At 58.1% G+C, this 13,134-nt stretch overlaps 1 protein-coding gene across 13 annotated transcripts in view; it reads right to left on the bottom strand.

Annotated features, from left to right (window-relative positions):
• The window catches only part of UNC13A (unc-13 homolog A), a 62,329-nt gene that overhangs the window by 37,164 nt on the left and 12,031 nt on the right, over positions 1–13,134 (bottom strand). For 12 of the 13 annotated variants that reach the window (XM_023247146.2, XM_045048108.1, XM_045048071.1 and 9 more), the window contains exons 4-9: positions 12,779–12,896; positions 11,121–11,244; positions 10,440–10,513; positions 7,765–7,819; positions 5,821–5,856; positions 2,215–2,422 (exon numbers count right to left, since the gene is read on the bottom strand). In XM_023247146.2, coding sequence (XP_023102914.2) covers positions 2,215–2,422; positions 5,821–5,856; positions 7,765–7,819; positions 10,440–10,513; positions 11,121–11,244; positions 12,779–12,896 — 615 coding nt within the window. The remainder of the gene's footprint in view (positions 1–2,214; positions 2,423–5,820; positions 5,857–7,764; positions 7,820–10,439; positions 10,514–11,120; positions 11,245–12,778; positions 12,897–13,134) is intronic. The other variant, XM_023247153.2, reaches the window with a different exon arrangement.

The following is a 13,134-nucleotide window of genomic DNA, read 5'->3' on the forward strand; positions in this document are numbered from 1 at the left end:
CACTGTTCCTCCAGAGCCCCTGCATCAGCGCCCACCTCTGAGCCATTGTCCTTGCTGTGCCCTCTTCCAGGAACACCCTTCCAGCGTCTCTCTTGGTGCCCATTGAAATGTCGTCTTTGAGTGAGTTTCCCCCACCCTCCCGCCAGGTCGGGTCCTGAGGTGCGCCCCGGGTCATGCTGGACATGACTAGGAAGGAACACCTAGCCCTGCTTGAGGGCAGGCAGCATGACGCATGGGCCACCACTCGTCCCCCTTCTAATCATGCACTCAGTCACTCAACAAACATCATTCCTTGTCTTAAATACTTCCTCTGCTCTCAAGGACTGGGACCCCTCTCCCCAGCCAGCTCCAGGGACGCTGTAGGGGCCAAAACGGGGGTCTCTCCCTCTCGCCGTTGGTTGCTAGTTTATGCATTTGGTTGATTGCTTTTTAGTGGCCCGCCTTGTAGATGGCAGGGGACTTGGCTGGAAAGGACTTCAAGCTCCCTCCATTCTGGGGTCCCTGGGGAGGGGGGCAGCCCAGGACTGGAATCCCAGCAGAGGCCTGGATGTGTCCGCCTACGACCCCAGGCGCCGCCTAAGTTGCCCCAGGCTCGTCTGTGGGGCCATCCTCCCATCCTGGCTCTGACGTACTGAGTCTTAACACAGCTCTCACCCCCCTCAGATGCTTCCCCTGGCTCCCACGCCCCTGAGCTGGCCACCCAAGGGCCTTCCTGATCATGATCTGGGACCTGATCTCCAGCCTGTGGCTGAGCTGTTTCCTCTGCCTGAAATTCTCTTCCTCGGACTTCTCATTTATCCTTCTGGGGCTATCTGCCAGGCACCTTCCTCCGGGAAGTCCTCCCTACCCTTCCCCACTGCTAGAGTGTCCCGCCCTGCCCCTCCTTCCAGCCAAGCCCTGGCTTGTGGGATGGAATGTCTGGGTCCGGCTCGGTGTCCCCAGCCTCTCGGATCATCCAGCACCAGGGAGCACGGCTAGGATGGCCAGGGAGCGCGGCTTGAGTCACTCTCGGGGGAATGCAAGCTGTTTCTACCTCTACATCCTCTCCTCCCCTGCCCCACCCCTGCTTCTGGAGGGTCTCCCCTCACTCCTGCGTAGCCTGACCAAAGCACAAGAGGAGAGGGTTCCTCTTACCCCGACTCCCCCCCCCCCCCCATCCTGCCCCAGGAATGCTCACGGTAGACAGACTTCTCCAAGCCAACCCTTTCTGGCATTTTCTCTGGGTAGGATGCTATGGCCACTCCCCCGACTCTCTTTCTCCAAGGGCAGACCTTTCCTTTTCACTGATATTTGGTCTCGGACTCTCCTCCCAGCTGTTTCCGACAGGTTGAAACTTTGTTCCCACAATCGCTTCAGCCTGAGCCAGCTTGGGTATGCGAATGAACGGGAGTGAGGCTTGAATGGGGGAACCGTATTCTGGGGAGAGCGGGTAGTTCGGAAAAAGACCCACAACCCCAAATCACTGGGCACCCACGGGGCACCCAGTTAGCTCCAAACGGTATCGTTTGTGCTATCGACACAACGGTCGCTACGTGGCACGTTCAGACGCCCCTCTAGGCGCTTTACAAACGTGCCATCCATTTAATACCCTGTGCGTCGCAGTTTTGTTTGGCAACCAGGGCTGGGTGATCCGGGTCGGCGCGGAAGGACAGCAGGCACGACTCTCAGCCTCGCAGGCTTGGAGACCAGCGCCCCGCACCGGGCCGTGGCGTGGCCCGCCTGTCGGACAGGTCTAGGGCCAGCCGACTTTCGAGGGGGTAGCGGTAGAGGCCAGAGCGCGCAGGGGCAGCTCCAGAGGGGACTGTGCCCGAGCCTGCCAGTCAGAAACAGAGTCGGGCCATCAGGGCAGGACCACGCCAGGACCACCAGCCGGCTGCTTGCTGGGAGACTCTTTCCAAAATCACCAGCGCCCTTAAAGGGAGCGCCCAGGCACCCCCACATCTCAGGGGCACCGCTCGGTGGGGGGGGGCCTCCTGACTCCGCTCCCCTTCGTCAGCCAAAGCACACCCCCTTTGACCAAGCTCGTGAGATCTTCTTGCAAGGTTTAGCGTAAAGAAAGGGCTCTACTACCCTACAAGAATGCTGGTTTCCTGGACCCGCTGACCTCCACGCCCAGCTCGCCCAGGTCCTCTACTCCTCTCTCCACTCTGGGACCCAGAGCCAGATACACGCGCAGGCACGCACACAGATCCCCTTCTCGAACACCGTGGCTACCTGAGGGCCCGCGGCTCGGAGAACTCCTCATAACTGTGCACGGAGTCACTGTAAGATTCCCGGGAGCCCAGGGGTGGTGGGCGGACAGAGTACTGGTGGACCGAGGCATTGGGCTGGGATGTGGTGTAATAGGGTGGCGGGATGCTGTTGCTTGTCTCGCTGCGATAGTCGCTGTCGCGATCGTCCACCGCACTGTCAGGGTCATCGTCTGGAAGACAGAGGAGGGGAGGGAAGAGGGTGAGGAGGGGAGGGAGAGGGAGGGCGTCCAATGGAGGCCAACACAGTCTCTCAGACTTAGGGAGTCTTCGCTGTCTGCTAACCCAAGAAGAGGGATCTTTGCCAGAATGAATGCAGGATCTGGGGTCATGTTAACAGAAGCAGAGGCTGCAGGATAAGGGAGGTGAAAACCCTGCTTTGCCAGTCAGACTGGACTCCTAGTCTGGGGTCCAACGTAGGTCCTATAATGTGGGGGGGACAGGGGCAAATTGGAGGGTGTCCTTCGGCTCAAACGTGAGCACGGACTTGGCTAAAGTCCAGGCTTTCTGAAAGCACGATGAGTTTTTTCCATCAGGCAGTGAGCTTCCCGTAAGAGAAGTCACACAAATCCTCAGGGGGACGTTCAGAGGGAGATCAGGGGGACAAGGTTGGAGTAGAAATTTCCTTTAACCCTCAGAGATTTCTCGATGTCCGAGGATGGGGTTCCTAGATCTGAGCTCACACGTGTGGGAACAAACATGGGGGCTGACGATACTATAGGCTTCGAAAAGGATTAGATTCTTAGGTCAGATTCTTAGATTCTTAGGCAAGACCATTGCGCACCCAGAATCTACGGCCGAATGGAACAGGGCAGAGTGCCGAACTTCAAGTGTTTTATAAGCATTAAAGGGCATTTTAGTTTGGTTTGTTTTCCTTGATAAAAAAAAAGAACAGCGTCGAAGGATGCGAGATTGTGATTAGGACAGTAGAGACTCAATTTATTTAAAAGGCAACCCTTGAAAACAAATGGGCTGCAAAAGAAAAAAAATGAAGGCCCAGATGAGGTGGCCCAGGGAGTGAATTGACCGGTGATATTAAATGCCAAGGGGGGTGATTTGCCCCTTTTTAATGCCTTTAGGTTTCTTTGCTCGTGTTCCGGATGTGTGTGTATTTTTCTCGCCTTATTATTTTATTTTATTTTATTTTATTTTAAATTTTTTTTTCAACGTTTTTTATTTATTTTTGGAACAGAGAGAGGCAGAGCATGAACGGGGGAGGGGCAGAGAGAGAGGGAGACACAGAATCGGAAACAGGCTCCAGGCTCCGAGCCGTCAGCCCAGAGCCCGACGCGGGGCTCGAACTCACGGACCGCGAGATCGTGACCTGGCCGAAGTCGGACGCCCAACCGACTGCGCCACCCAGGCGCCCCTCGCCTTATTATTTTAATCTCCTAATTCCCCCCCCCTCCAGCTAATTGTGTCTGTTTCTATGTATTTGACAAATAGGTCCATTTTTTTTAAATGGGGTGAACGGTGGTGGGGGCGGGCGGCGCCTGGGTGGCTCAGGTCATGATCTCACGGTGCGTGGGTTCGAGCCCCGCATCTGGCTCTGTGCTGACAGCTCAGAGCCTGGAGCCTGCTTCAGATTCTGTCTCCCTCTCCCTCTGCCCCTCCTCTGCTCATGCTCTGTCCCTCTCTGTCTCTCAATAATAAACAAACGCTAAAAAAAATCAAGTTCATCCTTCATGTAAAAACCTATTTGGGGGGCGCCTGGGTGGCGCAGTCGGTTGAGCGTCCGACTTCAGCCAGGTCACGATCTCGCGGTCCGTGAGTTCGAACCCCGCGTCGGGCTCTGGGCTGATGGCTCGGAGCCTGGAGCCTGTTTCCGATTCTGTGTCTCCCTCTCTCTCTACCCCTCCCCTGTTCATGCTCTGTCTCTCTCTGTCCCAAAAATAAATAAACGTTGAAAAAAAAAATTAAAAAAAAAAACGTATTTGGATTCATTCCCTAAGTTAGTTTGCCTTTGGAGAAACCTTGACTTCATTCTCAGCGAGCAAAGCCAGCCTCATCAAGGTCACTCTGGCCTCCTGGTTTACTCATCTGACTCGGGCCACTGTGACCTACGAGCTTTTTATCGTGTCCCTGTCGTAAGCGGCCACCATCTGATGTGCTGGGTGCCATCAGTGCCGGCATTTTAGGCAGAGGCAGATGTGAATTTCCACGGCTCAGGTCTACACGCATCAGGGTATAACTGTGAGGCCACGGAGGCCTGAAGCCGGGGATCTGAAATCCGGACAGAGTGTCCCCGTGGAATTCTGGACGACTTGTCAACGTTACCGAATTGTTCCTTTGACCAATTTGTTCGCTACCCAGTTTTGTGGGTGTAGAGCCTCTAACCAAACAGGCATCCTCTCTGCCCAACTGTCCTGGACCAGGCCAAGATGCTCCCAGCCAAACTGCCTGACGCTGCGGGTGTAGTCGGCGAACGGTTTTTGTTTGTTTGTTTGTTTTTCCAGACACATTGTCCAGTTTTGGGGGGCCAATTGCTTTCTATCGGTTTGGGTTTTTTGGTTTTGTTTTGTTTTGCTTCCACCCTGACTCCGCTTCCTCCCACATGGTTTTTGACCGAATTGCCTGCTTGCCCAGAGAGGCATTTTCAGCCACTTGTGTTTCAACCCACTGGCCGGACTGTCTTTGTGCCTCTGGACCCAGCGATCAGCTTTCGCCACGTTGGTTTCAACCAAAAATATCTCTGTTTGTCGACCGTGTCGTTTGTCTGTGGCAAACTGGTTGGTACCGGGCCCTCTTGCTTGCCGAGTGGCTTTTCTGGCTAAATGGGTGTTTGACAGATTGTTCCGGATCAAAGTAGCGGTAAACATTTCCCCTGGTCCCGGAGGGAAGGGGGAAGCGGGGTCTGGCCGTCAGGTTGTGGGCACTGGTGGAGGTGTTCCTAGTTGGTGGGGTAAAGGGAAGGAGGGAGATTCACGTTCAGGCCATAAGCCTGGATTTTTCTGGAAGGGGCAAGACATGGAGGAAAGGGAGCTATTCCTTGGGGAGATAAATGGGCACCCAGTTGTTGGGGGAGGGGAGGCCTGGTCTCCTTCCCCCGGGTGTTAAATTGGAGGAAGATGGCAGGGGGCTTTGGGAGCTGAGGTCTCTGGAGTGATCCGTGCCCGGGTTCCCTGCCCAGCTGCTCTCTCAAAGACCCTCTCCCCCCATACCTACCCCCCTCTGAGTGACACTGGGGCCCATTTCCCGGGCGGAGGAGGAAGGTGGGGAGACAAAAGACAGGAAGGAGTCCCAGGAGAGGCGATGACGTTATACACGGGGAACAGGGGGGAAGGGGTCACAGTGCCCAGCTGGAGACAGACAGGTCTCTGGTCGAAATGCCCACTCCTCCCGGCTGAATCCCTCCACCCCGGTAAGGGTGCCCACTCCCGAGCGAGCAGAGCAGGACCCTCGAGACAGGCGTCAATGGTCAGGGACAGGAGGGCACAGGCGGGGTCTTATCAGTCCTCAGGCCCCCCAGCCCCCGGCTCCCTGATTCCCCGGCGGTCGGGCAGGGGGGCCTCAGGGTTGCCAAGGCCCCCACCTCCCCGTGGCCTCCCAGAACATCAAGCTGAGTACTTACTCTGCTGTTCACCCCAACCAAAATAATTCCAGTTGCCTACAAAGAGAAGGGGCAGAGATAATAAAAGGGAGCAGGCGGGGGGGGGGGGCACGGGGAGGGGGACTCCCCTATCCTCCTCCTTTTCCCCTTCTCCTCCTCCCACCCCAGGACCTCCATCCCCTCCTGCCCCGAGCGTCTCCTCAGAATATCACTCTAACCCCCCTGACATTTGTGCTGCCTTCGGTCATCAAGGTGGGGTAAGCGCATCCTTCAAAGAGGCCACAGGCTCAGCCAGGAAGTAATAAAGGGGACATTCGGGCCCAGGGTTTGATCACCCCTGCCCTCCCCCTTCCGGCAAACAAGGAAAGAAACCCTGGACTGGAAATCCTACACTTCGAAATACCACCACCACCCCCCCCACCCGCCATTGGGTGGGGTTTAATAATTCTGGTCCTTTGACAGGTGAAGGCATAGGGCTCAGAGAGGTAGAGTGAGCAGCCTAAAGTCACACAGCTTCTGAGCATCAGGACCGGGGAGAGAACCACATTTCCCCCCATCCCCTCAACCCCAGCGCCGCCCCCCCCCCACCCCGGGCATCTTGGGAAAAATGCCTCGGGCCACAAGCCTGACACCTGGCTGCCTCCTCCATGAAACTGAGGCGACAAACTGTTCCCAAGAGAACTTGGAGGTAAAGGCTGAGGGGTAAGGTAAGTCTCCGTTCCCAAACTGAACTCACCCCTTCCTTCGGTCCACCTGTCCAGGAGTCACCTGTCTGCTCCTGCCTGATGCTGTCCCCACCCCACCCCTTCAGTGACCCCGTCCGCCACCAGGGTGGGGGGTTGTCATTTCCTCAGGGCGGTGATGACCCCTCCCCAGGTAGGGAAGTCAACGGCTTTCTCGATAGCAGCCCCAAGAAATGAGGTCCCCCAAGTGCAGTCCCCCCCCCAGCCCCTCCACCCACTGGGTTCCGTGGTTACCATCCTGGGCATATGGGGGGTCGACAACGCATACAGGGGAGACTGTGGGGGGGGAGCAAAAGGGGGAAGGGGGAGCGGGATGGAGAAGGAGAAAGAGGTTGAAAGGGGGGGGGGCAAAGTGCCACGGGTGGGGTTTCTGCCCTGAGACTGTATGATTTGTCCCTTTCTCCCCACTCCAGAGGACCCGGAGGGCACTTTTAGGAGAGAGACATCTCCTTGACCCAGGCGCGACTGGCCTGGGTGCCTCTGAGTCTCCGTTAGGCCAAGGAGGATAACCCCCCCTGCAGACTTCAGCCTCGACGGAGGGGCAGCGGTCAGAGGCACGGGACTGTCATTGCCATCAACAGATGCGGTGCAGTGGAAAGAGAAGCAAACTTGGGAGCCCCGCAGACCTGAGTTCAAGTCCTAGCTCTGCCTCCGGCTGGGTGTGTGGCCTTGGGCAAGTGGCGTCTCCTCCTGGGCCTCGGTTTCTCTGCCTCAGAAAATGGGCGAGTGAAAAAGCCTTCATCCATCGTTCGTGCGCCCTGTGTTAACAGGGTTGTCTGTCTACACCGTCTGACTGTGGGCTGCTGGGTGGGGGCGGGGGAGGTCTGCGTGGGCCCCGCGGAGGTTTGTTCAACGAGTTATAGGCCCTCATCCAGGGTCCGGCGAGTGACACGAAAGGGTCTGCCAAGGGTTTTTTCAAGTCTCTAGAAGGACTCCTCTGCGTCCTTCCAACAGGCCTCAGGTTGGAGGCACTGTCACGCCCTCTTTCACAGAGAGGGGCTCTGTGGATCCGAGGGGGACACCGGCAGGCCTGCGACCACACAGCAAGGCAGGACTCGCATTCAGGTCCCAGGTCTTTTCTTTCCACTGCACCGTGAGCAGGCATCGTGCGTTCTTAGGACCTGTCCTCTGGAGGGGAGTGGCCCGTGACACAGGACAGCCCCGGGTCGGGGGAGGGACGAGGGTTCAGCTGATGCCCAGGGAGGACTCGAGAGATACTTACAACACTGGTTGCTGGGGACGGGGAGAGGCTTGTCTTGTTCATCTTGGAACGAATACTGAGAGGGAGGGAAGGAGAGAGGGTGCCTCTCAGGACGGGACAGAAGCCAGGGGACCCAGATGGCCCTCTGCTCTGTTCCATTCTGACCCACGCCCGCGGCTTCCCAAATCCCCTCCATCTGCAGGAGGAGGATACAGACGTCCACAGAGAAAGACACACACACACACACACACACAGAGCGAGAAACAGAGACGCGACAGCAAAAGGAAACACGGATGAGAGAAAGGAACACATAGACGTGGGGGCAACCGAGGCAGGGAGCGGAATAAAGAAGAAGACGAGACATGAGGCTGGACAAAAACGGTTCACTTGTGAGTGTCGCCCGTTTTGGGCTCCACCTCCCGCGGGACAGAGCTCTGGTCTTGCCTGCGGCTTCTTCCTCGCCTTCGCCTTCGCCTTCGCCTTCGGAAGGCTGTTCTTCTGGACCTCGGTGGCTCTTTGCGCGGTGATGACGCAGAGCCGCGAAGAAGACGGGGAATGTCACGGAAGAACAGGGGGGCAGGGGCGCCTGGGTGGCTCTGACGGGCACGCGTCCGGCTTCCGCTCAGGTCACGATCTCGCGGTTTGTGAGATCGAGCCCTGAGTCGGGCTCTGTGCTGACAGTGCAGAACCTGCTTGGGAGTCTCCATCTCTCTCTCTCTCTCTCTCTCTCTCTCTCTCTCTGCCCCTCCCCTACTCTCTCTGCCCCTTCCCTACTCTCTCTCTGCCCCTCCCCTACACTCTCTGCCCCTCCCCTACTCTCTCTCTGCCCCTCCCCTCCTCTCTCTCTCTGCCCCTCCCCTACTCTCTCTCTCTGCCCCTCCCCTACTCTCTCTCTCCCTCTCTGCCCCTCCCCTACTCTCTCCCTCTGCCCCTCCCCTACTCTCTCTCTCCCTCTCTGCCCCTCCCCTACTCTCTCCCTCTCTCTCTGCCCCTTCCCTACTCTCTCCCTCTGCCCCTCCCCTACTCTCTCTCTCCCTCTCTGCCCCTCCCCTACTCTCTCCCTCTCTCTCTGCCCCTTCCCTACTCTCTCTCTCTGCCCCTTCCCTACACTCTCTTTCTGCCCCTCCCCTACTCTCTCTCTGCCCCTCCCCTATTCCCTCTGCCCCTCCCCTACTCTCTCTCTGCCCCTCCCTTACTCTCTGCCCCTCCCCTACTCTCTCTCTCTGCCCCTCCCCTACTCTCTCTCTCTCTCTCTGCCCCTCCCCTACTCTCTCTCTCTGCCCCTCCCCTACTCTCTCTCTGCCCCTCCCCTACTCTCTCTCTCTCTCTCTGCCCCTCCCCTACTCTCTCTCTCTGCCCCTCCCCTACTCTCTCTCTCCCTCTCTGCCCCTCCCCTACTCTCTCCCTCTCTCTCTGCCCCTTCCCTACTCTCTCTCTCTGCCCCTTCCCTACACTCTCTTTCTGCCCCTCCCCTACTCTCTCTCTGCCCCTCCCCTATTCTCTCTGCCCCTCCCCTACTCTCTCTCTGCCCCTCCCTTACTCTCTGCCCCTCCCCTACTCTCTCTCTCTGCCCCTCCCCTACTCTCTCTCTGCCCCTCCCCTACACTCTCTGCCCCTCCCCTACTCTCTCTCTGCCCCTCCCCTACTCTCTCTCTCTGCCCCTCCCCTACTCTCTCTCTCCCTCTCTGCCCCTCCCCTACTCTCTCCCTCTGCCCCTCCCCTACTCTCTCTCTCCCTCTCTGCCTCTCCCCTACTCTCTCCCTCTCTCTCTCTGCCCCTTCTCTACTCTCTCTCTCTGCCCCTTCCCTACACTCTCTTTCTGCCCCTCCCCTACTCTCTCTGCCCCTCCCCTATTCTCTCTGCCCCTCCCCTACTCTCTCTCTGCCCCTCCCTTACTCTCTGCCCCTCCCCTACTCTCTCTCTCTGCCCCTCCCCTACTCTCTCTCTCTGCCCCTCCCCTACTCTCTCTCTCTCTCTGCCCCTCCCCTACTCTCTCTCTCTGCCCCTCCCCTACTCTCTCTCTGCCCCTCCCCTACTCTCTCTCTCTCTGCCCCTCCCCTACTCTCTGTCTCTCTGCCCCTCCCCTACTCTCTCTCTCTGCCCCTCCCCTACTCTCTCCCTCTCTCTGCCCCTCCCCTACTCTCTCTCTCTCTGCCCCTCCCCTACGCTCTGTCTCTCTGCCCCTTCCCTACTCTCTCTCTCTGCCCCTTCCCTACTCTCTCTCTGCCCCTCCCCTACTCTCTCTCTGCCCCTCCCCTACTCTCTCTCTCTCTCAAAATACATAAACTTTCAAAAAAAATTTTTTTAATTAAAAACTAAAGAAACAACACGGGTACAGAGGCCAGAGCTAGTAGGGGAAGGAGGACTTTGAAGAAAGTCCGAACGGGTGACCCAAGGAGTTGAGGGGTGTGGGGCGGAAAGCGGAGGTACGAACTGCCGCAGGGCCCCTGTGTCTCCTCGAGGGCGTCTGGCAAGGGCAGGACTTGAGCCGATTGAAATCAGTTGGTCGTTGGGGGACTGTATGCCCCTCGATGTCATCCTTGCTTTGAGACGGGACCAAACGAATCGCCGATTTAGTCCAGTTAGGGACACAGACATGGGGAGACCAGTGGAGAGAGACGAGGACGTGGGGAGACAGAGAGACGGACACAAGAAGAACGGAGTCGTCCCCCCGCCCCGCCCCCTCCAACGCTCACCTCGTCCTGGTCCCGCATGGCGTTCAGCTGCTCCAGCTTCTTGGCCCAGTAGCGCGCTTCCTCCTCAGGGATGTCTGGAAGCGGAGCCCTGGCTGTGAGTCTGGAAGCCCGCCCTGCCCCTCAGCCTTCACCCAGTGCACCCTGCAGGCCTAGGGGCTGGTCTCAAGGGGGTGGAGGAAGAGGAAGGGAGAACAGGGCGAGCTCCCATCCCTCCCCCCCCCCCCCCAGGCCGCCTTGGGAATGAACGGTGGGTGGCCGAGGAGAAGCTCGTGGCGTCACAAGGGTGGGGGAGCCACGGGTCCTCGGTAAGTTGGTACGGAGATGACTGAGCTGGGTCCAAGAAAGCAAGAGGGGCTTCTCTGTGTCTCTGTCTCTGTTTATCTCCACACGTCTCTCTGCCTCTGTCTCTCCTCGTATCCCCAGCTCACCAAGGACCAGCCCAGGACAGCTCAGACCCAAGCCCCATGGGTCAAGAAGCAACTGGCGGCCTGCCGGTGACCTAGAGGGCCTGGGACGTGCTCTGCGCACGGCAGACACATGGCCCGCTGCCCCGCTGCACCTGCGACACTCTCTCTTCTGGAGAGAGGAAACTTCATCTTCAGAACGAAGGGCGGCCTGAAGCCACCCTAGACCTGGCCATTCTCCTGGGCCCGAGGAGGGTCCTGTGCCCCCCACACTCACCTAAAGGCAGCTCGAAGCGCGTGTCAAGGAGGATGCGGTGAAAGGTGGGGTCCTTGGTGCCGCAGATCTCGCTGTCCGCCATGATGACCTGAGAGTCCAGTGTTAGCCACTCTCCAGGGCCCTCCTGGGGGTTGGGATGGGGTGACAGGGCCCAAAGTGACACAGGGTGGAGCAGGGATCTGCCGCACGCCGGCCCGTGGGCCCCCTACTCTAACAGAAGATCCCCTTCGCCTCACCTCACTCTTACCCCGAGAGCAAGGGTCGTGCCCCACTTTACAGATGAGGCAACTGAGACTCAGAGAGAAGGTCCCAGTCCAGGGCCACGCGGTAGGTCAAGGACGCAGAGAGAAGGCCCTGTGGGGCCAGGTAGCGGGGGTCTGAAGCTCGCGTCGCTATTCCTCATCTCTGATGAGGCGTCTGTGGCCCCTGCTTCGAATAAAAGCCCTGAAGCCCAGCCAGGGGAGAACCCCCACCCCAAGCGAACAAACCAGACCCGCCCTCACAGGAGACAGAGCCAGGCACAGGCACCTCCAGCCCAGAGAGTCAAGGGCAAAGCCAGAGGAAGGGAGGGGGCAGGGGCATCCCGAGGGAAGCTAGGGAAGACTTCCTGGAGGAGAGCACATCGGAGCTGGGCTTAGAGGGTGATGGAGAGGATACTTGAAGCCCAGGGAACAGCACGTGCAAAGGTTCAGAGGCCATCTTTGGGGCCTATAAAGGGTGGAGGTTCGGGTGTGGGGGGAGCTGAGGCTGGCAATGTAGGCAAGTGCCATCAAGAAGGCCTCCCAGCGCCTGGGGCGCCTGGGTGGCTCAGTCGATTAAGCGGCCGACTTCAGCTCCGGTCATGATCTCACGGTTTGTGGGTTCGAGCCCCGTGTCGAGCCCCGTGTCGGGCTCTGTGCTGACAGCTCAGAGCCCGGGACCTGCTTCCGATTCTGTGTCTCCCTCTCTCTCTGCCCCTCCCCTGTTCGTGCGCTGTCTTTTAAAAACGAATAAGCGTTAAAAAGAAAAAAAAAAAAAAAAAAAAAAGAAGGCCTCCCAAAGGAGATGGGCAGAGATGGCAAGAAAAGGTCCCAGGGTGGTAAGATCCCCCTGGGTTCAGCATGGAGGGGCTGAGGGGAAGGGGTGAGGCTTAAGGCCAGGGGGCCAGGGAGGAGGCCAAGCTTATGGTCTACCGCCTCCGGGGCTGGTGCAGCCTTCCCCCTGCACAAAGTGCTCATTACCCACAATGTGTCCCTTCCTTCTCTGTCTTCCATCGGAATACATCTTCAGCAGGGCCCCGGCCTATGTAGCTTAAGACTACATTTCCCAGACTCCCTTGCAGCTAAGCGTCCGCACAACGAAGTTCCAGCCAATAGGCTATGAGTGAAGTGCGGTGAGCCTCTTCCAGATGAGGCCCTTAACCAAGAGGGTGAGCCCCCTCCCTGGCCACCTTTTCTTCCCTTGATAGCAAAGCAGACGTAACGGAGGTCCCCCAGCAGCCGTCCCTGGCTGCACAGGGAGAAAGACAGAGCAACAAGATGGAAGTTTAGACCCTAGTGACTTTGGAGTCACCATGACAGACGTTGTTGGCGGACGGAGATACGCGTCCATCGTGTTTAGGCCACTGGCCTCTGGGCCCCTCCAAGGCACTCTTCCCCCACCCTTGACCCACCACTCACTTCGTTGGACTGGCGGATGGTCCGCAGGGGAATCCACACGGTGCCCACCATTGTGTCCCAGATGAGACCCTTGTTCCACACCTCTACCGTCAACCCCAAATCCAGGCGGTTAATCTCACTGTGGAGAGAGGGGAGGGGCATGAAGGGGTAGGAGTGAGGGGGGAAGTCTCAGAAAAGTCCGTTCACCTGCCTTATCTTAGGACACACAGCCAACTGGACTTCAACCCCAGGCCTGGATGGGGCCTACCAGGAAGGTGACACAGTGACCCTTGTTTTACAGAGGGGAAACTGAGGCCAAGGGGTTAAGTTACATGCTCAGGGTATCACAGCAGAACCCGGGAAGGTATCACCTCTCC

The sequence above is a fragment of the Felis catus genome, chromosome A2 (assembly GCF_018350175.1).
Source record: "Felis catus isolate Fca126 chromosome A2, F.catus_Fca126_mat1.0, whole genome shotgun sequence".
Classification (NCBI taxonomy): domain Eukaryota; kingdom Metazoa; phylum Chordata; class Mammalia; order Carnivora; family Felidae; genus Felis; species Felis catus.